Source organism: Rhinichthys klamathensis, unplaced genomic scaffold, assembly GCF_029890125.1.
Source record: "Rhinichthys klamathensis goyatoka isolate OS25496 unplaced genomic scaffold, OSU_Roscu_1.1 h1tg000181l_1, whole genome shotgun sequence".
Lineage (NCBI taxonomy): Eukaryota > Metazoa > Chordata > Actinopteri > Cypriniformes > Leuciscidae > Rhinichthys > Rhinichthys klamathensis.
This window is the reverse complement of record NW_026606709.1, coordinates 4,275,327-4,299,377: the sequence shown is the minus strand read 5'-3', so window position 1 is coordinate 4,299,377 and position 24,051 is coordinate 4,275,327. Positions and strand designations below refer to the sequence as shown.

Here is a 24,051-nt window from a genome sequence, read left to right as displayed (position 1 = left end):
AATGGGAACCCCAACTTCCTCTATTTTATATTTATTTTACTAATATGACTAATAATAATTCATGTAATGCTGTTCATTTAGGTGTTGGTTGATATTGAAAGATTAATGATTTCAGTGGAAAACATTTTTCTTGTGAATCTTTTCCTGTTGAAGTCCTGTTGCATTACCATTGTGCAGTGATGGAATCAGAAAGAAAAAACATGGTGTTTTGATAATACCTGTTACGAAGTTTGTTGATATGGGAAGGAGAAGGTGGGCACCGTCGAACTTTAAACTTAACTTTTAATGATACAATAAACAAACATCAAAACCAAAGCAGAAGCCCCTCACGGACAACTACCACATAAACTAAAACAAAACTTGCACTGTTGTCACTCCTCCTTTAATCCTTCCAGAGCTTGCTCCGTTCTCACAGCTCTCGGCTTCGCCCTGCCTGCCAGAATACCAGTGTATAATGATTACCCTCTTTATGTATTATGCCATTTACATGGTATACATAAAGGTTAAAAAAAATCTAAGCAAACTTTGAACCAACTGATATTAGCACAGTATATGTCCAAAAATGGTATTACCAATGTACCATGTCCAATGAATAAATGATTGAGAGAATGAAAATGGATGATAAAGAATAAAAGAATGACTGAAATAAAAAAGAATGAAAGAATGACAGAACAAATGAAAGATTGACCAAAGGGAAAAAAATGAAAGATTGGCCGAAAGAATGAATGAAACAAAAGTATGACTGAAAGAATAACTGAAAGAAAGAGAGAGTGAATGAATGAATAACTGAGAGAATGAAATACATTTGTACTTTGTGAGTTACTCGGCATGGAAGGTGTTTCCTTAACAGTCCAGGCCTTTATTCTGACAAATTAATTGATTTTCCTCTCTCTATATAACCCATACAGCTTTTCTTCATGGAACTACACAAAGGAACAAGGCTGTTGTCCCTGAGAGCTCTTCTCGCATAAGTACCACATAAGGGGAAGGTATTCTGTTATTGACCTGCAGGCATTCTCATGGGAAGAAACCATAGACAAAAGCCCAGGCATGAGAGCAGAGTGGACAGACCGGACAGCCTCTCTGTAGGCACTCTCAAAATATGACTGCGGCCCTTTCAGACACTGAAGCCGGGTGATGACACATACTTGGCAGACTGAAAAACACATCTCCCTACTGCCTGTGTCTTTCTCCCCCGCTTTTTGCTTGCTGGCACAAATATAAAACAATTGTGCATTGACTCAAACTTTCAGAAGAATATCTGAAACCATATGATGTTAAGATAAGTTATTTAGATATCTTTAATTTAAAAAGTATAGACCCCGGATGGACTTGCGTTATAGGAACACTTGCTGGCATCCATGCACTTTGGCAGAGCGAATTTACTCTGTGCATTAAGCTAATCATGCGTCAAGACGTGTATCCGTCCGATTCATAAAGAAAGACAATCCATGGAATATGGTTGCACTGTAGTTGGTCGCTTTTGATTGCAGAGACTAGACACTTTTTATGGTTTGTTTTGTTTTGGGCTCAAATTATAAGCCTTTGTTTTGGATCTAGCAAAGCTGTACTTGTCCGAAAACATTGAGGTCGCAGCCTGACACTGCAGCATTTAAGCCCCTCTCATGGCCGCAGAGCTAAATCTTGCTCCCAGTCTGAGGGAACTGGGATCTAGATTACACAGGACTTATTTTGGATTTCACTTCTCATTAGAGCTGCGGTCATCCAAAATGTAACAACGTACCAGTCACGGCAAGGATAGAGTGATAAGCAAACATGCTTTGACAGATGTGGTCACAGTATCCCCAGCATGCTGATTGGACTCTAGATGAAATAAAGTGGCCAGATTCAGGATCGCGTGATACCACCAGTCCCCTGAGAGTTGTCGAGAATAAGAATGTGCTCCTGCATATAAAAAAGCTGCTACTGGACTCCTATCCCTGTGTACATCCTCTACGGGCAAGAAGTATCAACTCATGCTAGAGATTAGCTTTCACGTTATTTGTCTCAGTAACACCAATTAGAATCATTCTAGGGAGTCAGACTTCCTCAGAGTGCTGTCAAGCCAAATCAGGCAGTGGCTCAAGAATTCATGTTCTCGTCATACAATCCGAGAGCCTCTGTTGTTCCTGATCTTCAGTTACAATCCAGCACTAGAGCTCCAAGTGTTCCTTTCTGATTCACACTTTATGCGAAAGCCGATCTCTGAAGCCCCTGCCTGCTGGCCCTGGCACAGTCTGTTGTCTTGTCTGAGCTGCTGGGTGTCGAGTCTTCAGGCCATGGAGTTTGTTTTCTCTTGCTCTCCAAAGTATCCAGTAAATTGGCAACTCATTTCAATTGATTCAGAGGTGTAATTGAACCACAATGGCTCTCGTGTTATCCCTTTGTTTGGAAGAATAAAGATCTAATTTGATGAATGGTTTGGAATAAAATAAAGAAGGTATACCTTAGGGAGAAAAAAATCAGGAAGGTCTGCCAAGACAGTGAATGTATCAAAGTCAAGGCAGAGATTTGAAATGTGTCCGATGATGGAGAGCTTTATCTCACGGAGAAATGTAGTTCTCGATGCATCTGTTTTTCTTGTGGACTTTTACAAAGTAATGGCTGCAATTTCAACGCGTCTTGTCAAAATTTTCCCCCAAGACTACAAAGAAGCTGAAGCATGTCCTGAACTAGTTCTTTTTGGCAGTTTAGTCTTTTGTAACATCTCCTCACTTTTCCTAGTTCCATCTGTTCTCATGGGGGAGGAGTAGACGGGCGTCCGTTGCTGGCAACTGTGCAAGTGTGCTTGCTAGTAGCAAATGATAAAAGACTTTGGCTCTACAGCCAGGGATCCATTGCTCTTTTTGCATCATATCTTTCTCTTGTTTCCATTAAACCTTTTGTCTCCATTCGATGTTAATTACACATTCTTGGCACCATTGCTGTGAAGACAGATTATTCTGTCGCTTAGATGGTGCGTTATCGCACTTGTCACGTATTTCCTGTTGCATCTTTTAATTACAGCTTATGTCATTGCTTGCGCTCTCTAAGGAGACTAATTACACTCGACGGTTCAACACCATTTTCATGTGTGCAGCCGTGTATTCACGATCACAGGGGGTAGAGGGTGTTTGTTTCACAGCAAGATACCACTGCCTAGGGTTTGAATGACATGGATTTTGGCACGGATGACTGCATATGGAATAACGTAACTGCTTAGTTGCTTTGTTTACACATGTTTGTGTTGTTTGTTTGCCTTGAGGGCTCTCTCAGTCTTGTTGGGCGGCGCAACACAGGCAGACAACGTGGGCGCAGTATATGTATATGGCCACTAGAGCATATCCCGCCCTGCCTCCCCCCGTTCTCTGCACAACTCTACGCTTTTATGAGGCCTTCTTCAGACATATTTAGAGTCCCAAAGCCTTCTCCCAGGGAGCGAGAAAATGGCTGATTACTCCTTCAACTCTTCTCTTTGTCTTTGAGTTTCTTTTTGTCAAAGTCGGATTGGTTTGATTGACAGACATTTGGTAGCACTTTGTGCTTGCTTACGGCTAAATGGAAGTCCCTGTTTTTCTGATTATCACATTTCTTTTTTGGTCAAGTGTGCGGTACATGTCCTCAGTTTCTAAACTTTGAGGAATGTCAGAATCAATGTAAGGTATTCTCACATATTGATTTGCAGTTTCTATTGATCTTTATGATCCCTATGAACAGTTACATCAACTTTACAATTAAAACTGCATAAATCATTTGTAAAATTGTTTTTATATATTTTTATTTTATTTTTGACTTTTTGACTTAATTTTAGACTCTTAAAAAAGTATTTTTGACTTAAAATTTAGGGTTTCCTTGTCCATTGTAAAAATTGGCAATAAATCTATACACAAAAGCACAGGAGAAGTTTTCTATATGACAAATTACTTTGTCAGCTTACATGCAGTTGTACTTTCAAACATGGTCTAGTGTGTGTGTGTGTTAGTCATCCCCTCTTGTGTTCTTTTATGAATAAGACTGCTGTGTTAGGAAGACTCAAGGCTGTAGCAAGTGACGAATGTCAATCACAACACTCATAGTGCAGCTCATACAATAACAGAACATGTGGGATAAGGACAAACTCAACCTTCACTCTTCAAAGCAATGTCCTTACATGCATTGTATTGAATTAATTGACAGTTTTATAAATTTGAATAATTGTGTTAATGTCATTTGACTCTATTTGGACCACCAACTCTTTCTTTTCTCCACACAGCCGTGCTATCAAGACCAACCAGGACCTTCTCCCCGAAACACCTTGGATCAACATCTTCTACGATGACTTCTGGGGGACACTTCTCACCCACAGTGGTAGCCATAAGTCCTATCGCCCACTCTGCACACTCTCCTTTCGACTCAACTACGCCCTGGGTGCCTTAGATCCCTGGGGTTACCACCTGGTCAATGTGGTTCTACACTGTGCCACGACTGCCCTGTTCTCTAGCCTCTCAAGCCTGCTGCTTGGGTCGGGTTGCTGGAGCCTGCTGGCTGGGCTTCTCTTTGCCGCTCACCCCATTCACACAGAGGCCGTGGCGGGAATTGTGGGCCGGGCCGACGTGGGAGCCGCCCTCTTCTTCCTTCTGGCCCTACGCTGCTACATATGCCATTGTGCCATGAAGACGAGTGCCCACAGGCGAAGCTGGACGTGGTTTTTGGCCACCTTGGCATGTGCTTCCTTCAGCATGCTGTGGAAGGAACAAGGCGTAACGGTGCTGGCTGTGGCTGCCATGTACGATGTGTTTGTCTACCACGGGTTTAAGCTACAGCAGGTTCCCACTCTCTTCCAGAAGGTAAACAGCCTTTATTTGCCATTTGGAAAACCAGCTGTGTTTTTTTTAATGCATGTATTTGATTTCCTAAACTCTTGCAGTGGCCCGGCAAACTGTGGATAGTGCATGTGTGTGCTGGTGGATAATTTGTATAAACGTTAATGTGTAGTGTTTGCTTTCCATCAGGATAAAATTTGGAAAACATTTTGGCATGTATGTTCAACTGAGTGAACCGTACCGTTTTTTTTTTCCTTCTTCATAATGGACTAGAAAAATGCTAGCCAAGGGCAATCAAAAGAAAATTGGTGTTTGTTTGGTGTATTAACATACATGCATCTGGCCAGAGATGTTTGTGTTTTCACTTGGCAGCACACGACGATCTGTAATTACACGAAAACGTTTCTGCACCCCATCAAATTTCAGTAACCTTATTGCATTTATTTTCACTGCCCTGATTTTGAGTTTACTGAACACTGGCTCCTTAAATTTCAATGACCCGCTCTGCTTTCTCAAACTACCGTTCATCTGAACCCGACACGGGTGAAGTCAGTCCCCTGTAAACTCCTGTTTTTAATGAACCCTTTATAATTGGAAAAATTTCAAGTGAGGCCGGAAAAGCCTGGCTAACATTCTGAAATTGTTTTATTAACGGTCAGAGTGAAATCGGAATGAATGCTCCTTTAATGACGTCTAATGATGTGGATGTATTGTGTTTACATGAGAATGGTAATTAGCGCAGCAATCGCTCATAAACATTAGAAGTCAGTGTGTGTGCAATGTGCATATAGATTTATGGTGGAGAAAGCTGGACAGGGAAATCAATGATATTAGAAGGATTGCACACAGCGGTGCCCTGCTCCCTAGGGCAGATCTCTGCTCTTCCAAGCACCCGACTATCAGGTCAACTTTTGCTCAACCCTGGCTTGTCAAAAGGATTTACCATCAACTCTCAGAACAGAGTGACATTCGTAACCCCCAGCCAATCAGTGCAAGCTGACGTATGCACAAATTAGAGACCCATTGAATTCTCATGCCAGGGTGTAAAAATAATGTTAATAATGTAAATTCATGCATTCATATTCATCAGAAATAAACCATGGGGCAATTCCTCAATTCCATAATAAGTGCCATATTGGTTGTTGGTGATTTATTACAGATTTATTTATTGCATCTCTTGATATAATGGTTGATTTGTACTATTTAAATGTTCATGCTTATTTCCTGTATTTTTTACATTTAGATAACCATTGTCATCATGTAACGCTCATTTTAAGTTAATGTTTAAAAACAGATCTTTTCACATGCTCACGAGAAACGTATCTCGAAAGTTTCTCGTGAGCACGTGAAAGTCTGTATATTTGTTATTTTTGCAAAGGTCCCTTTAGGGGCTCCGTAGGTAACAGTTTTTTTAGATTGATAATTTATTTCAATTAATTTATTCGATTCAAATTAAATGCATTTAACATAAATGGAAGATATGCTCTGTGTTTGTGTTAGACAGAAATGTGCTCATACCAGAAGAAAATGGGGCAAATTTAGACCTTAAAGTTTATTTCTGACACTTATGGGGATAACTCATACAAACATTGTACAGTATACCAGTGTATTTTGGACCAGCATGGCTTTTCATCATAATCTGTGACATCTCAGAGAGAGGCTGAGCTGTGATGCTGTCTGCCTTTGGATTATTCATAGATTGCAGCAGACAGGCCCTCTAATGGCACATCACTTCAGCCCGGGAAGCCTGGCCTATAGGTGAAAAAAGAGCATGATCTCTCATATCTGACAGCTCTTCTCACTCTGATTGACCATCTCCCCATCAGTCATCAGCTCTTCTTCTGGCCCAGCTGTCGTTTTAACTATATTAATCCATACAGTAGAAATGCTTTGCTCTGCAGTGTGCCAGGGAGCATTCGCTTGTCCGCAAACCCATGTGCTTCGAATATCCTTTCTGCATCATGTCCCGGCTGTGTTTTCACATTGCTCTCATCCGGTTAAAAAGTCTTAGCATGTTGTCAGAGGCAAATAATTCCAGATTTACTTCTTTGAGGAGAGACCGTGTCACTCTGACTTATGACAGCTTAACATAAAGTAGAGTCGAAGGGGAAGCCAGAATTACTATGTAAACACATAAGCATCAAGGCGTCTACGATCTGCAAGCCCAAGGACAAATACCTCTCATTTGCCAGGCTGCAATGCGGCGATAATTCCAGAGATGAAAGCTGGATGGGTTTTAGTGAGGAGACAAACTACTTCCTACATCCAAGGGCCCGAAGACTCATTCGACGTAATGAGACAATAAACTAAATAGGGGGGAATAAACTCAAAAACACCAGCGTTTAGATGCACATCTGTCAATGTGGCATAATAAGCACGTCTATAATTCTCTCTGCAATGCACTTTTTGGTGCAATACGTCTGTGGGCTTGCTTAATGTGTGAGGCAGGCACAGGGACATATTAATGGCCGTTCATCGTCTGTCCATATTAAATGTGCAGGCGTGTATGAGAATAGCGGTGTGATCGTAAATTGGGCTGCTTATCTGATTGCGCTATTCAGTTTATGACATCATCCCATAGCTTTATATTGATGCTAAATCAGGATGTCTGCTATAAGTAAATGCTCCCTCCCTGGGCAGCTGGTCTGGACTCAGGACAATTACTTATGGAGATGGATGGTGTTTTCGATTCAATAATCTCAAGTTTAAGAGGGTCTGGATGTTGTGAGGCTTCTAAATTGCATTAAAGGGTTTTTTAGAATCTCCCTGGACTGTTCAGAATACTCCATTTATTTCCAATCTTCTCTAACTTCAATTTGTATTTACGTTATACAAGTAAAACCGCAGTGTTTTGATATGCTTATTAGTAGAGTTAAGTCAAAATGGATGTCACATTTAATTTGATGCGCAGGAAAATGAGGCTAAAAGGAACAGAAGTTCAGTCCGTTTAATATGTGGTACCGTCTGTAGCGGTCAATATTTAGTGGTGCTTCATCTTAAAATGTCACTTCAATGCAAAAAAGATTGTTATTCTCATAACGACAAGCACATAGTGATGTTGTGGAAATTGTTACAACATTATAATGTACAAATTTGGAAGATCAACATTTATTTAGAAATTTGCTAAAGATTTAACATTTGTGCTTAAGTGTTTTTAAAGAGTAGATGTTAGAGTGTTAATGACAGCAAGTTAATCTAAAGGAAGAAAATGCAATAAATGAACTATTCAACATCAGCAAATACATGTTTATCCAAAAGTGAAATGAGAAAATGTTAATAATCGATATGGTACTGATATTTTATACGTTTCTGTCCCTAAATTATGCACATTTCCAGCTTTGCAATTCACCTGACTCTTGTGAAATAATTTTGAGAGATATATTACTTTACCTGAGTTGGACTCGGTAGCACTGACATGGCTTTTTTTCTTCCACAAAATTCAAAAATGGCTAGAAAAATAGACGTTTATCTTCTAATAGCATGTGTTATCAACTCAGTGTCACAAAGTCTTTTTCCATATCGTTGTAATCATTCACATACTAATGCTCTTTTGCCTGGATCAAGGTGTAATGTTCTGGCTGCACATTCCTCACACCTCTGCTGTCTCTCCGCCGTAATGATAGCCAGACAGACGTATCAGCTGTGAATGCATAATGAGCCTTTTCTCTTTCCATTCTAGCCGTGATTCCATTATCCCTGCAAACAGTTTTTGTGGCTCTATTACTCGTTTCATTGTTGAGAAAAATCACACTTGCATTTAAGGAAATCAAGCCACGTCTTGGGTTGCATTTTACTTCTACACTATGGGCATGTTAGAAGTAATTTAAAGCTCTGTTTTAAAATCCAATGAGCTGTCTGCATCCTAACATGACCGATTTGTATACTTGTCACATCTGGAGCACATGTGTGGAACCCAAATATGTGGAATACAAATTGTCGCAGTGCATTATGTGATATATGCTATGCTAGAATTTGTCTAAAATGAGGTAGGCTATCTTAAATACCTAATCAAAATGGACAATTGTATTTTTTTTATGGAGTATTTATTATAAATGATTTATCCGTTTTAATCCCTCTTAATTTTCAATCATAATAACTTCCCCCGCCACTTGCAGCAACATCTCTTCTGTTCTCTGATGACGTGTTTACTGGCATGAGGGTGAGAGAACCTCACGGCAATAGCAAACCACCACCACCATCCAACAAATCAATCAATTACCAATGGACTAAATCAAAAAAGTCCTGCCCTACTACATTTTTTTTTATTTTTTTTTCAAGAAGCAGTTTCACTCGCCGTATCATATACATCCCAATAGGAATTAAAAGACTATCGCAACTTCCTTTTCATATCAGGATTTGTACGTTTTGCAACGGCCTCCATTGGGCACCTGTGATGCCTAAACTGCAGTCTAGGTAGGCAGTTCACTATGTTTCGTAAGTGTGCACATGTGTATGAACATGAGAAGGAGAGGGAATGAGTTAAGTGCATAAGCACATGTTGAGTTAACAGGGAGCTGCGTTTTAAGCGCCTTTGGCAGCGTCTCCCACCGAAGTTCTTGGGGGATTTTTATTAAGAGTCCTGGTAGAGCTCTAGGATGCTTTTGGTCATTGCTCACCCTTTTAAAAAAGCCTCCACGCTCACAGCCAATCGAAGTGTGCTTGCTGAGATGTTTTACATTTTATACTCCCAGATTGACGCAGATTTTCAAACTTTATCTGTAACCCTCAGTCTAAAACAAAATGAATTTTTAGAGCAGGTCAAACCTGCATTACTGTGAATGTAGGTTTTAAAAATCTAGCTCTCACGTATAACATTGTTGGCACTGGCAGGTATTGTATTTATGGTGTAATCAGTTTATCTTTATGTGGAAAATGCCGTTTTATTAGCTCATTTTCTGGAACAAGTTAATAGGCTCATTTTCAGTAACAGATACTGAAGTTAGATACAATTAGCTCAGCACGTTTGGCATACACACCTTTCAGAATGAGATCACAATGTTTATTCATCAGCATTAAGCTGTAAAATGTCTTTCCTGAGGACTTGGCAATTTTACTGTTTTTCCACAGTACAAACGGCAATGTTGGTAAGCTAATAAGGTAAATGTGTTTTGTGACAGAATTTTGCATGGTTTTGTGGTCTACAAGGGAAAAGTTATTTACCAGTTGTTTATCTTTTTATGTGTGTTACAGTTTGTTGAACTGTAGTTTTGATATGGTAAATATATCGTTAGAAATCAAATCATAGGGAATAAATAGAGGTAAATAGACAAATAATTATGAGAAACAACTTTTCCATAGTTAAATTAAGGACATCAATAACAATCTAGACAGTAGTAAATAAGTGTATAGATGTATAGAAATAAAGTGTGCAATGGCAGAAGGTGAAATAGTGGGTAAACAAACATTATGAATTCCATTTCCACCACACAAGAAATATCTGTTAAACATAATTATGATATGACATGAAAATTCATTATTACATAACATTTTTTGAGATCATAATAATGACAACGAGGAGATACTAACTTATGACATGAAAAAGTTGAGTTTTTGGTTGTAATTGACTAGTTTTGACTCTTTATGATTTTGACTGCTTATCTTTAGCATCTTATCATTTTGCATCCATAATGCATTTATATCATAATATTCTTTTTTTTTTTAAATTGGTCTAACTACATAATTATGTAGCACAATATACATGTTTTTTATTGAAAAGAAATTCAAAAACTACTAATAACATCAATGAACATTTTGACTCGGGTATCCAAAGTAAAGGCCATGAGAGTTGTGCTTTAATGGAGCATGTTTTTAACCATCTTTTTAAGAGCAATGTGGCATTTGATAAGTCTGGTGGTTTTACTGTGTGGGTGGTTCAGTTCGGAAGAAGCCCTGGTATGTCAATGAAGCATGTGTTAAGTTCAGCTCTGGGTGTGTGTTGCTGTGTTCTAAGGAACAGGTGTGAATTTATGACATGGCCTTGTGTGTACACATGGTCACGTATGCACACTCTTGCACAGATGGCATGTGAATGCTCTAACTCCTTCTGTCAGTGTATGATGATGAAGTGATGCTTTGTAGGCATCTCCCCGTACAAGAGCACCTGCCCACCAGGAACACATTTATATCATTCTGTATAGCGGCTTCAAAAATCAAAATGGCTGCAAACTAAATTCTTTTTTCTATTGTTATCTTGTTTTCCGGTCTTTTTTCACAATAAATGGGAATTTGAATTAAGGAAAATGCTAAGCTCTCTGCATGCATATATCATGAATTAAAAGAATCTGCTGTGTCGCTGGGGTCAGCACAAGCGGTGACCCTGCTGTGCAATCGGGCATATCACCCTTTGCCCTCACCCTTTCTTTCTTCTCTCAAAAGAGCACAGCAATATCCGTGACGTTTCAGAGATAGTAATTCAGAGATGAACACAATGTGTGAAGGACTCAAATCCGTTTTGGTTTTCCTAACACACAGGAAACAGATCTGCATAAAAGGGCGGAGTCTAAGACTAGAGGGGACGCTGTGCTCTCAGTCTCCCAGTGCCACCTTGTGCCCTCTTCACATTGTTTGGACTGTTTTGTACAAGAGATGAAACATCAGTTTAGTTAATAACCATATTTTAATAAACATCCATTTTTGTTCGTTAAGAGGGTATGTTGGTTTTTGTTAACAACCAAAAATCTTCTTTTTTTTTCGTTTCAATAAAAAAATTTCTTAATTGGTTTGTTTTTAAACTTATTCACTTAAAAATGTAGGGCTTGAAGGGTCCTTCCTTCCTTCCTTCCTTCCTTCCTTCCTTCCTTCCTTCCTTCCTTCCTTCCTTATATATATATAAGATAATAGAGGCAGAGCAGTTTAATACATTTTTGTGAAAAGTACTCAATCCACTGCTCAAAAAAGCTATAATGGTGTAAGCAGAAGGTTTTGAGATTTTACAAGAAGTATTTATTTTGTGCTTGTGAAAATGTATCCTGTATCGCTGCCTTTTCCTTGTCTGATTTAATGTATGTGTTCTCAGCTTTGCGGAGAGGTGTGTGAAGCGTTGCAAGGCTTCAGTGTTTTGTTTTTCCCAGCGTTATACATAAGAGAGCTCGGATCCAACGATCTGTCATGCATCCTCTATATATAGTGCTCTGTGGTTAGTGTGTCTGAGCGGGTCTCTCCTCTGCTGTCTACTCTCAGACTTGAGTTAATGCAGCCTGGAAACACTAGACTCACTCTCCCACACAGCCACACAGCAGCGGTGATGATCCACTGATCATTTGGAGATATCTGGTATGATGAAGATGATCATGTGGTAGATTTGATTGGTTTTGGCTGACCTGGGTATCTGACATGCTTGCTTCACCTTTGAATGAACTCAATCAGTGTTGCAATAAACACACAACAATAAGCCACAGGCTTTGTTCTGACAGGGGTAGACGAAAATACAATTTGTTTTGGAATATCGGACTCAAATTTTTTGTGTTTTTCGTTTATATAATACAAAAACCTATTCCAGTGTCTGCAAACCCAATATTTAGATTAATATATATATAGTTGGTGCCAGGTTTGGGTTGATGACTTTTATTTTGAAATTTTTACTTTCAGTTTGTTACGTCACTGGTTGTAGGTGCATATTACCTGTTAGTTTGCGTGTGGTTAGCATGTAGGAAGGGGGTGAGTAGCTGGGAGGCTCACTTTCTGTTGACCGTTTTCATTTCATTTAGTTTTATTTCATTTCATTACTTTTTGCTTACTTTACTGTCATCATCCATCATGTTCGTTTCAATGTTGCAATAAACCATCTGGATCTGCAGTGGAAACGCGTCAACTTTTATTCCCTCTACTCAGCCTCTTAGTGGTTACTGGCTGCCGCTATAATAGTTATATATTAATACCACTGTCTGAATTCTCAATTCTGAGCGAATCAATTCTATACGCTGATTTCACGCAGCCGCCATTTTGAAATCGAAAGCGATGGGAAGAACCCCGGAAGTACAGACAGACAACAATGCCTTGGACTACCAACCTGCTGCCACGGTTTACACTATTGGATGTTAATATCCAATATAGGATGTGTATATAGTTCGTTACTGCTTCTTTTTTTACGTTCTGAATTATATATAAAAAAAATAATTTAGTTTATAAATGAATTTCACTGTATAGTCTAAAGTATGAAAGAAATGTATGTACATTTTTAGAATAACTAATTTCTACATTAAACACAACAATACACCATCGCATTCGCGACTCTCCTATGATTAAAGGTGACACTTCCGGTTTTCTTCCCACTGGAGCATTTCAAAATGGCGGCTGCGTGAAATCAGCGTATAGGTGTGCAATAAAACCATTTAATGCACATGTAGTTCCAAGTCAGATTAATCACGTTCTATATTAATGCTCTGCTTTCATTGAAGTGCACACACACGCTTTCATCACGCTGCACAGAAACAGAAACTTCTTGTCAACTCTGCCCCATGACTTTTATTAATACATTAACTTTTCTACTCATACGCTTCATTATAGGCTATTACTCAGCAAGGTTGTAACGTCACTAGGGTTGGGTACCGAAACTCGGTGCCAATAGGGAACCGGTTCCGACGTTAACGGTAGTAACCAGACCGAATAAGAACGAAAATTTCGGTGCCTGATTTCGGTGCCTAACTTCATTAGGCGCACACACACACGCAAGGTCTCTCGCTCTCTCCCTCTCCGCCGTGCGTGTGCTACACAGTTTGGAGCACAGTCTCTTCTGTCTCGCATGCGCGCTCTTGCTCGCAAGGTTTGGCTGCATTTCACGTGTAAAATTACGTGTCAGAACGCCCTCTGGGTGTGCCGATAGTCTGAATCCATATAGAATCAAGCCAATTCATTGGCTGATGGCGCGGGCGCCGCCTCGACGCACTTACGTCGTCATATTATGTTGGCGCGCGCGCGCCATCTGCTCCTCAGATTTCTCTGCCGAAAAAGGAAGCTGGTCGGCAGCGCAAGGAGCTTGGCAGCGTCCCGTTCCCTATTGAGAGAACATGGGTTACACCAGTAACCAGAGATGTTCTCTTTCATAGGTTCACTCAACGCTGCGTAGCTAAGAAGCAGTGGATTTGTAGGCTGCTGCAGGGGCGTCGGACTGGGGGTAAAACCAGTACTGATTACCAGGGCCCCAAGGGGAGAGAGGGCCCTTTAAAAAAGTCTGGAATATATTTTATTTTACCTTGATATTTTCATTTCCTAATTAAATTTCATAATGAATGTCAGATGAAATGTAAAGTTAGTGTATTAACTGAATAACTTGGTTGATTGGTTGATTGATTGATTGACGGTCTTATGGTCCCACCCCTTGTTAATGCGCCAAATGGTTTAGTCCATCTGCACGCATTTTGTAAATGTTAGTTGAGCTGCATCTCGTTGAGCGCTGTAGAAATGTCTTTCTCAAAGAAAGCTAAATCAGGCCACCAAAAAAGAAAGTAAAGACAGGAGAAGGAAAGAAAAGAAAATGAGGGGAAACAATTGGTTACTGACTTCTTTTCAAAGAAAAGTGAGCACAAACCAGAACACGAAATTTATAGTGCTAAACTGCTTGAATATCTCCGCGATCGTTAGTGCTAAAAATGAACTGAGACAACCCAATGAAAGAGCAGAAAAATTCTAATTTTTCGAGTTTCACTGTAGCTACAGAGCTACCAAGCTACCTATGAGTGACACTGATTAGCCTATTATTGCTAATTTTAGATATTATAGCCTATTAATTTAAAATTAAACATGTTTCAGATTAGGCTATTATAATGAAGTTTTGTATGCAAACAGCATTATAAGTGTACAGTTTATTTATTTAGCCTTTACCTCAGATTACATATAACCAAATTATCATCTGAAAGTGTATGTTCTGCCACATACACTTTCAGATGATAATTTGGTTATACATGTAAACTGTACACTAATAATGCTGTTTGCATACAAAACTTCATTATAATAGCCTAATTTGAAACATGTTTAATTTTAAATGAATAGGCTGTTTGCATTGCATTGTGGGGCCCATCAGGACTGCCTATGCATAGGGCCCGGGATCTTGTGCTACGCCCCTGGGCTGCTGTATCACGTGCCGTTTGAACTGACGCGCTGCAGCGATCTGTCACATTTCAAAGAGCCAAAACATTATTTATTGTGTGAATCTCGTAAAAATATTGACAGGATCTGACAGCTGTGGATTTGTTCCATATCAAAAGTAACCTTCTCTGTCTTGTCTGTCGGTGTCAGTGTCCTCTTTGTCCGCGATTTTTCTGTGTGAAAAGGGTCAATTGCGTGAGTCTCACGGTCAATGCGTGAGAGTTGGCAGCTCTGCCTGCTAGTAATCTCTATTAATCTCCAGTATTATTACATTGTTTGATACAATATTGTTTCATTTGATATTATGTAAATATTAATTTTTATTTTATATTGGTTTTATTATTACCATATGTTACTTGTATTTATATTGTTTAAAGATTTAAGTTAATATTGTGTCCAGTTTGGCCCTGTAAATTAAAGGGTATTATTTTTTTATAAAGTGTGTACGGTTTCATTTTCTTAAGTACCGATTTAAGAACCGTTTAAGCACCGGAACCGTTTAAAAAATACCGAGTAGGTAGGCTACTGGAATCGGATAAAACCCAACCGATACCCAACCCTAAACGTCACTGTATTTGAAGTAATTAAACTCACAGCTTCACTGCTAGTCGAGAGACTGTTGACTGAATTGTTTGCTTATGTTTATTTCCTGTTGTACAAACTTCTCATATTTTTATAATGGGTATAATTGTTCTTTTAAATATTAGTGTTCAATAAATAATACTTTGTTATATAAATAAAGGGTCTGCTAGTGACTGATTTCGACTTCAGTGAAAGTTACATTATTATGACATTTTGATGGCGACAATGAAAGAGTCAGTAGCAAAGACTTTTATATGGAAAGGGACTGAAACAAATGTTGTAAACAAAGACATTATTTTTGACTTTAAACAACACCTTTAAATCTGTTAAATTGTCAACTTGAGATGTGAATCCGCGGTGGAAGGTAGTTCCGCACAAAAGAGGGGTTTTAAAGACACATTGTTTCTTATTTACACACAAACATCGAACTGTTAAAAGCAATCTCTCTCTCTCTCTCTCTCTCTCTCTCTCTCTCTCTCTCTCTCTCTCTCTCTCTCTCTCTCTCTCTCTCTCTCTCTCTCTCTCTCATAATGAGCTACTACTGCCAAAGCTTTTTATCTCTTATCGGAGGGGAATCTTATTAATCTAATGACGGCAAATAAATTACATGCAGATTAGCTCACTTTATTGTTTCTGCTCGTAATTTCTCACTCTCTAATTATCAATTAGCATTTTGCTCAGCCGACTCGCCCACTCTTGTAATTACTCGATCAGCGAACAGAGCATATGGAGGTCAAAATTAGATTTGCATTCTACCTCTGAAAACCCGCACAATGAATCAAGAATATGTTGATGCGATGTTTGCTAGGGTAGGCCTATGTTTCTGTCTTTATTGATTGTGCACTGCAGTGTAAATACTGATGGTTCTTGAGGTGTTGCTTTAAAGGGCAGCTCTGACATGCAGCGTCTTCCTCAAGCTCCTGGAGATACTGTGTACTCCGGAGACAGTGCTGCCATTTTACATTTCTTGCTTCAGATAAATGGCACGATCATTGAACCATGCATCCATTTGGCCGCATTCAAGGGAAATGTTCAGAGATGGCACTTTCGCTTGGTACTTTTTTCTGGCTTAACTGCTTAGGAATGTGTGTAAAGGGGCTGCATGTTGCACTTTTGTATCGTTTTATTTTTTCCCCTGAATTTCACTTATAATGTTAGCCAAGGTTCTTTCACAACAAAAACAAAAACACCATTATGTTTTTTTACATGGCCATTTTCCACCATACCTTTAAGACAAATGGATGATATATAAATTGGTGATTTATATAAATTGGATTTAATAAAATGTATTAACTGTAAATGCCAATGGAATTAAATGAGAACTTATTCTGCTTAGTATTGGCTAAAAAAAAACAAATTGTTATTTGATAGATTTTGTAATTGGGACTTTGTTTATTGACCGTTCGCAAAGACCCGCCCCCCCTTAGTTACTGTCGCTATGTCCGACAAGCTACGCTGCTCTCACACACACACACCATGTTCTCACGCAGTGAAAAATACATTGCGGACTGACAACACGCTGACAGACAGGACAGACCAGGTTACCTTTCGGTTACTTTTGATATTAAAAAGTCTCACCTTTCAAATTTGGTCATTTTTTTAAAAGAAATTTAAACAATAAATACCGTTTTGTGGCTCTTTAATGTGTCGTGACAGATCGCTGTAGAGCATCAGTTAAAGCTGCTCGTGATCTGATCATCTCTTCCTTCTAGTTCATTTATAGCATCAAATAAACATGAATGAACATAAGAAGGAATGTTGTTTTAACCACAGAAAGGCATCAGTACATTCCGTTTTTCAAGTTCAAAATCCTCCCATGTTAATCTACTAACTCTCCTGACTGCTTTGTCGGACAAAATGGCGGATGGCGAAGTATGATTGGTTAGATCACCTGTCAATCAAGCTCCCTGCGAAGGGTCAATTGGCCAAACAAACACTCATTGGCTTAATAATTGATTTATCAGTAGTTAATAGAAATCAACTATGAATTCTAAATGACCTTTTTGTGCGGCTTGATTTGCATAAAATCATGGGTGGGTGGGAAGGGTTGAGTTCTGTAAGTTAGAGTATATCTATTGAAACTATTTTATATTTCAAAGGAGCAAAATAAATCCCCTTTATCTGATGTCCTCTTTAATACAAAGACCTTCATCACTGCAGAAGAAATCAGCTCTGTATTTAAGAGACCACCTCTGTTCTAACTTGATGATGGTGTAACTTGAGAGTATGATGGATGTAAAATGTAATGTTTCACTGAACGATTTCTAAAGGTTTGGAGTGAGATTTCTTATGTTGTTGGTATACTGTAGGACTCTTTCTCCACAGATCTCTGTGCTACGCTACGCACTAATTTCTATAAAACCAAGGGGGAGAGGAGTAATATGAATTCATGCTCATTATCATAACAAAGAGGCAGTTTAAGCAGTGTGATTAATGATCGCAGGGATGTCTGCGGGGTAACTCCACTTTCTCATTTCACGTGTATATTTTGTTATTTACGCTAATGTGCACAAAAAAGTTGCATGATTCTCTACAGCTGTTTTTTTGTAATCTTCTTCAACCCACTCTTTCTTTTTTTTGTTCTAGTTCTCACAGCATTATTACAGTCTTGTTAGTTTTGTGTCCATTTACAATGTGGACGTGTCCTGAGACTTGCATTTAGCACTTTATAAACACTCACAAACAGGGATGTATCTAATATACAGGAAGCATCTTTTTCTTTCTTTTTTTCCATTTTTTTTTTTTCATGAATTGAACTGATCCGGTTTTGAAGTTCAGCTGACTCAATGATCCAATAGCAGCTGTAAACATATCATATTTAATGAATACATTCAGATTGGCTGGGCAAAGTCATGTTACTGAGAACAGTTATTAAAGGGGTCCTATTATATATTTTTTTTAACTTTCTTTACTGTGTAATGTTGTTGTTTGAGCATGGGAAAAGGTCTTCAAAGTTACAAACCACAATGTCCAAAGGGAGTTATTCTCTATATCAGTGCACACTATTTCTGAACTCCCTGAAGCACCTCGATTATAGTCTTGAGTTTTCTTCTGGGAATGTACATGTTACAAATTTACACATTTAAATAATTCCCGCCAAGGCATATGCAGAAAAAAAGGGTGAGGCCTGGTTGAGTTGCGTTAGTAGTTTTTTGAAACTCACAGTTATGGTATAAGGGCCATGACATTCTGTATTTTGTGAGTATTCTTGGTCCATTTCTCATTTCTTTGTTGTACAACATCGGAATTATCAAATGCTGCAGCAGAACCTTGAAGAATCTACTCATGACATGAATGCTAATATTGCTTCGAGTGGAACGGCTTAATTTTTCTCTAATGTCAGAGTTGGTTGCCACTTCAGCAGTATTTCACCGCTGTGATGTTTTTGTACTGAAGAGCTGTCGTTTTGATTTAGCTATAATTCAGCAGCAATGTGTTCACACAACAAACTGAGAAGAATGTGAGATGAAATTTGTGTCTTAGAAGTGTTCCTGAACACATACAGCACTCAAAGGAATAGTTAACCCAATCCTCAATGGAAAGTGCTCAGCTTTTGTATTATTTCTTAATAGTTTCAATAAAAACTGTAACAAGTTAAGATGCTTAGAGAAAAGCCAAGAATACAGGAAAACACCAACAACCAAAAAAAGCTGTGAAAGGTTGTAATATTCCCACACTCTAGGCTACTTCTAATAATAGTCTCTCCCCTCGTGTGTATTTTCCGTTCCTTTACATCTTTTTTTCTCTGTATGTTTCTCTTTGTATCTATTTGGCAGATATTTGCCCACAGAAGCAGGAGTTGCTCTGTTATTTTGCTTTTCTCTCTCTCTTTTAGTGCAGGCTGGGACTAGTTGGGATTAGTTGTCTCTGAGGATTTTAGGTATTTGTGTTGCACAGATGTACGTAATGATTTTAATCCTGTACGAATCAAACATGGCTGTTTTGATCTCTCACACAATCCTAGGTAAAAGTTACAGAGAAAATTACATTTACTTTATCAAAATTACATTCTGTCTCATTCAGGGGTCCTTATGTAATCCCATCTTCATAGGAACATCTTTAATTTCTTGATTGACATGCATTTTCTCCTTATCAAATAATGATTTTTCTATTTTGGTGCAGATTTATTATTGATTTAGAGATTTTTGCCAATTTTGTGGGTAATGATCAGGTAATGATCCTCATATTAATTAATCCCTTTCCATTATTATACAGTATTGAATCACGCATAAATCTTCTTTATTTCAGTGTGTTTCATGGCCCATTTAAAATAAGTGCATTTAATGCAAAGGCAAGTTGTATTTTGGTCCTTAATTTCTTTATAAAATACTAGTTAGTGAAGGATATAGTTCTCAAAAATGAATATTTTGTCATTCACGAACCCCCATGTTGTTCTAAACCTGTATGACCTCCTTTTTTCCCCATATTAGTGAATGTATATGGTGAACAAAGCTGTCTGTGGTCTCCATTCACTTCCATTGTGTTTGAAAAAGGCAGTCGTATATGGTTAATAATGAGGAAATAGTCAGATTGAGTCTCGTTTTGTGTCTCAAAGGAGTCTCAGAGGCAAGAGTCTTTGTACTGTAAGCCCTAATGTAAACCGTGGCCCGAAGTAAGCCTTTGTTTGGGTTGTAGTTGCTGACTGGTTAATTTATTGTTGCCTGTCCCCTCCGGTCCAGCGCTGGTCTGGCTGAAGATGGAGTGTGGTGTTCAGGAATCCATAATTTCCTTAGAAAGGCTTTTTAAGCAATGCCTTATGGGAACTTTTAGCATTTTCTTCAAAGATTCAGGTTCTTTGTATGTACTTAGTGCTGGAAGCATAGAATAGAACACAGTATGACCTCAAGGTGGCCACATACATGTACACAAACAGGCTGCCATATACCACAGCTTGTCGATGGCACTCAATCATGTCCAGCGTGTTTTCTTTGGTCAAGCGCAGCCAATGCAAACAGCCCTGAATGGATTTGCTATATGTTGATGCAGCAACAAGGACGGAAGGCTGGAACCTCAGCAAGTTCAAACGTTATAACCTACCCAGCAAAATCACAAGTCCTGTTCGTTTCAGATTATTAGTTTAGGAGAGCAGTGCTGACGGTGCACAGGAGGTCTCACTCGGCACCACAGAACACCCAAACTCTGCCATGGTGGAAATGCTAAGTTGTTAAGCTGCAAAAACCCAGAAAGTAGTTTTACCTGAGGAGATAAGGTTGGTTAAATTGGTGTTTCATATGCTTTATTTTGGGCTGTGTTTCATCTAACTCTGTTCCCTCTGAGAAATCTAATTTGATCCAGATTGGAATGTCTGTGATTCTGCTAAATATTTTGTACACTTCCTCACCTTAATCAATTCCTTCTTTTAATTAAATACGTAATGTTTTAAATATATATTTAATCACATATACAGAGTATGTGATCTTTCATAAATCCCACTTTAAAGAAATAGTCCTTCCAAAAATGAAAATTCTTTCATCTCATTTACTCAATGTAATTCCACACCTGTATGACTTACTTTCTTTTGTAGAACATAATGGAATATAATATGTTATATTTACAGTCAAATAGTTCCAAAGCAACACTGGACCCCAATGACTTTCTTTGTATAAACAGAGCTCTTTTGAGTTTTACAGTAGAAAGTAGTATTTTTTTCAGAATTTTTTATTAAACTACAGAAATCTTGTGAGTTCATGAAATCACAGACGTCCTGTGTTAATAATTTTGACTCGAGTGCTGTTTTGAAAACGAGTCCAGCTCGAATATGGCTTAATATGCTAATTGTTTCCAGAGTGGTCAATTAAATGGCAACGTTTTTTGCAAAAAAATTCTCCTTGACCTTAGTGACCTCTGCAAGGGATGAATCAGTATCTTGTAACTGCCACGGAGGATTGTGGAAACACACAGGCTCGCCGAACCATTCAGGCTAAATAAACAGCAGCGATTTAGGAAACAGAAGTTTATGCTAGGAGGTCTCTCTGTGGCTACACTCAATAAATTTTTCACATGGAGCAATTTTGAGTTTTAATGGATTGAGGTTTCTCAATCTCATCACTTTATTTACGTTTCAGATTTTCATCTTTTGCGGTTGAGCTTCATATTTTTGGTAAATGGTGATGCATAGCTGCAAGGCATTTCTTTTGGCTACCTTGGAAAGCTCTAATACATTGGCGTGTAGGCCTATAAATCCTTCAAATGTCATTCTTCTTTGTCTGTGATCAAAACGGACTGCTGACCTGGCTGAAATACAGAGAGCGGTTTAGAAAGCAAGCAAACCCAAGGCTAAAATAATTTCAACTTTCTGATCCCCTTTGTGTTTTGCACAGTAATGGCCTTGGTAACAAATGTCTCTCTTTATTTGTTAAATATTAAAGTTTCATATTCGCATCGGCTCAAACTAGAGCTCCGCATGAGTCTATACCTGCAATCTAAAGATTATTACTTTCTCATGATTAATGTTTTTCATATCCATTATTATTTTCTCATTTTTTGCAAATACTGCATTTCTTTTCTGCTTAGCCATCCAATGCAAGGCAAAAATGAACCCATACATTCACCTTAAAAGTTTAGATATCTGTTAGCCATTTGATTATGAAGTTTGTTACGCTTGGCATGTCTGTAGAGCCAGCTTATCTGAGCACATTCCCGTTTGAGCTGGAATGATTACTGTAGGACTATGGCCATCTGGAACACTGGCATATCTTCAGGTATGGAAATCGTCAAACGTCCCACTAACCAAGGCCAAGCAAATTAGGGCTGCTCGATTTTGGCAAAAAATCATAATCGCAATTATTTGACACTATTATTGCTGGGCGATACGATCAATGATCATTATCAATTTCATGATACGAGTAATTTTAGATATCAGTTTATTTAGATATTGTAGTATAATAATTATTTTGGTGAGCTCCCACTGACTAAGGAAAATAGGTCTGTCTTTGTTTGTTTTGTGGAATCTAATGTTGTGTGACATTTCAGTCCCACAAATTTAAGTTATTTATCTTATTTCAGCTTCTGCATTAATAAATGTCACAGGTAGCCTATCTGAGTGTAATCCCTGCATCCCTTTTCTTGTTGGATAGTATGTTGAGCCACGGTGCTCATGTGGGCACTATGAGTTCCAGTGAATTTTTTTTTTTTTCCTATCCTGGGGTCTTTTTCTTCTTTTTTTATTTTATTCTAAATAGAAGTTACAAACTTATTACAAAACGTTTTTTTTTTTTTTTTGTCACTTAGTCACATCCTCCAGACTATGATCCATAGATGAAAGGATCCCAGTCATTTTATGTCACAATCTATTTTCACAATGATAATTTTCAAGATTTGAATGTAAAACGTAGAATAGTTTCAGGTTAAAATAATGCCGTGGGGTCGGACAGTGGCCCCATAAATCTTTAACGGTGGTGCTTGGAGGTTTGTTGTCTGAGGCTGAGCTCAGTAAATCATCTTCCGTAGCTCTACACTTGTCTTCAGGCCCAAAGTTGCAGATTCATGTGAAAAGTCTCATTAAGAGCAGCGGATTATTGAGTGCTGACCCGGATGGCTTTTATCCATTGACTCTGCTCTCACCAAATCCCTCTTGGTTACAGCCAATTTACTCATGAAGGAAAGTGAAATATTTAACATTTCCCTCTTCTATCAATCATGTAGGTTAAATCCGAGAGTGATGAGGCATGCGTTAGCACTCGGGAACTGGAAACACTGACAGACTTTTCAGAAAAAAAATCCTTACTCTGAAACTTTGAGGAAAGCTCCAAATACACTGGTAGAAGTGCAGTCTGGACTTAATATGAGAGCGGCTTGTCGGTTTAAGTGAATTTTAAAAGCTAAATCCTCATATGGCATCTTGGCTGATGGGCTGTTTTTTCTTGATCTGTTTATAACTGTGCTCAAAGCAGCTTCAGAGTAAATATTCAGCTCTGAATTGCAAATCTCACGGGGTGTTCGTTCTGACAGAATGGCTTAGATGTTTTTTCAGTCATGTGCATTTTATTTGTTTGAGCGGCCGGGCACTTTGATTTAGGTTGAAGCATACCTGTGAATGGAGTAGATAAGAGCTCCAATGAATTCAGTTTTTTTTTTTTTTATGAATTTATTTGTAGTTATGGTGTTGTTCTCAGTCGTATATCAGCATTTTAAAACTGGTTGCCTTTTGAATATTAAATTTGTATAAATATATTGGAAATGCGAACATTAAACAGAAAAGGACTTAAACTTAATGCAGTTAAATCTCTTGGCGGCTGATATTATTTTTAATAGTAGTTGTATATATTTTTAAGAAATCAGTATTAATAATTAATTGTGCATTCTTATTTATATTGTACTTTTTATTTGATTTATTTTTTATTTATTAAAAAAAAACGTATATGCACCTTTTAGCATTTAAAATAGTTTTTAATAGTTTTTAAAGTATTTTTTTCTTTCTAGTAGGCCTATATGGTTTTAATAGTTGCCATGAAAATAGTAGTAAGATATAAATAATTGTCAGCTAATTGTTATCGACCAATTCTTTTTACTTTTTTTTTACTACATACTAGGCATGTGCCGGTATCAAATTTTCATGCTGCGGTTAATTGATTGAGCTTTTATCACGGTATACGGTATTATCAAG

The 24,051-nt window shown here is 38.2% G+C and overlaps 1 protein-coding gene across 1 annotated transcript in view; it reads left to right on the top strand.

The window, feature by feature from the left end:
• Window positions 1-24,051, top strand: part of tmtc2b (transmembrane O-mannosyltransferase targeting cadherins 2b) — a 121,033-nt gene that overhangs the window by 56,436 nt on the left and 40,546 nt on the right. The window contains exon 2 of the mRNA XM_056261340.1: window positions 4,232-4,805. Within this exon, the coding sequence (XP_056117315.1) occupies window positions 4,232-4,805 (574 nt within the window). The remainder of the gene's footprint in view (window positions 1-4,231; window positions 4,806-24,051) is intronic.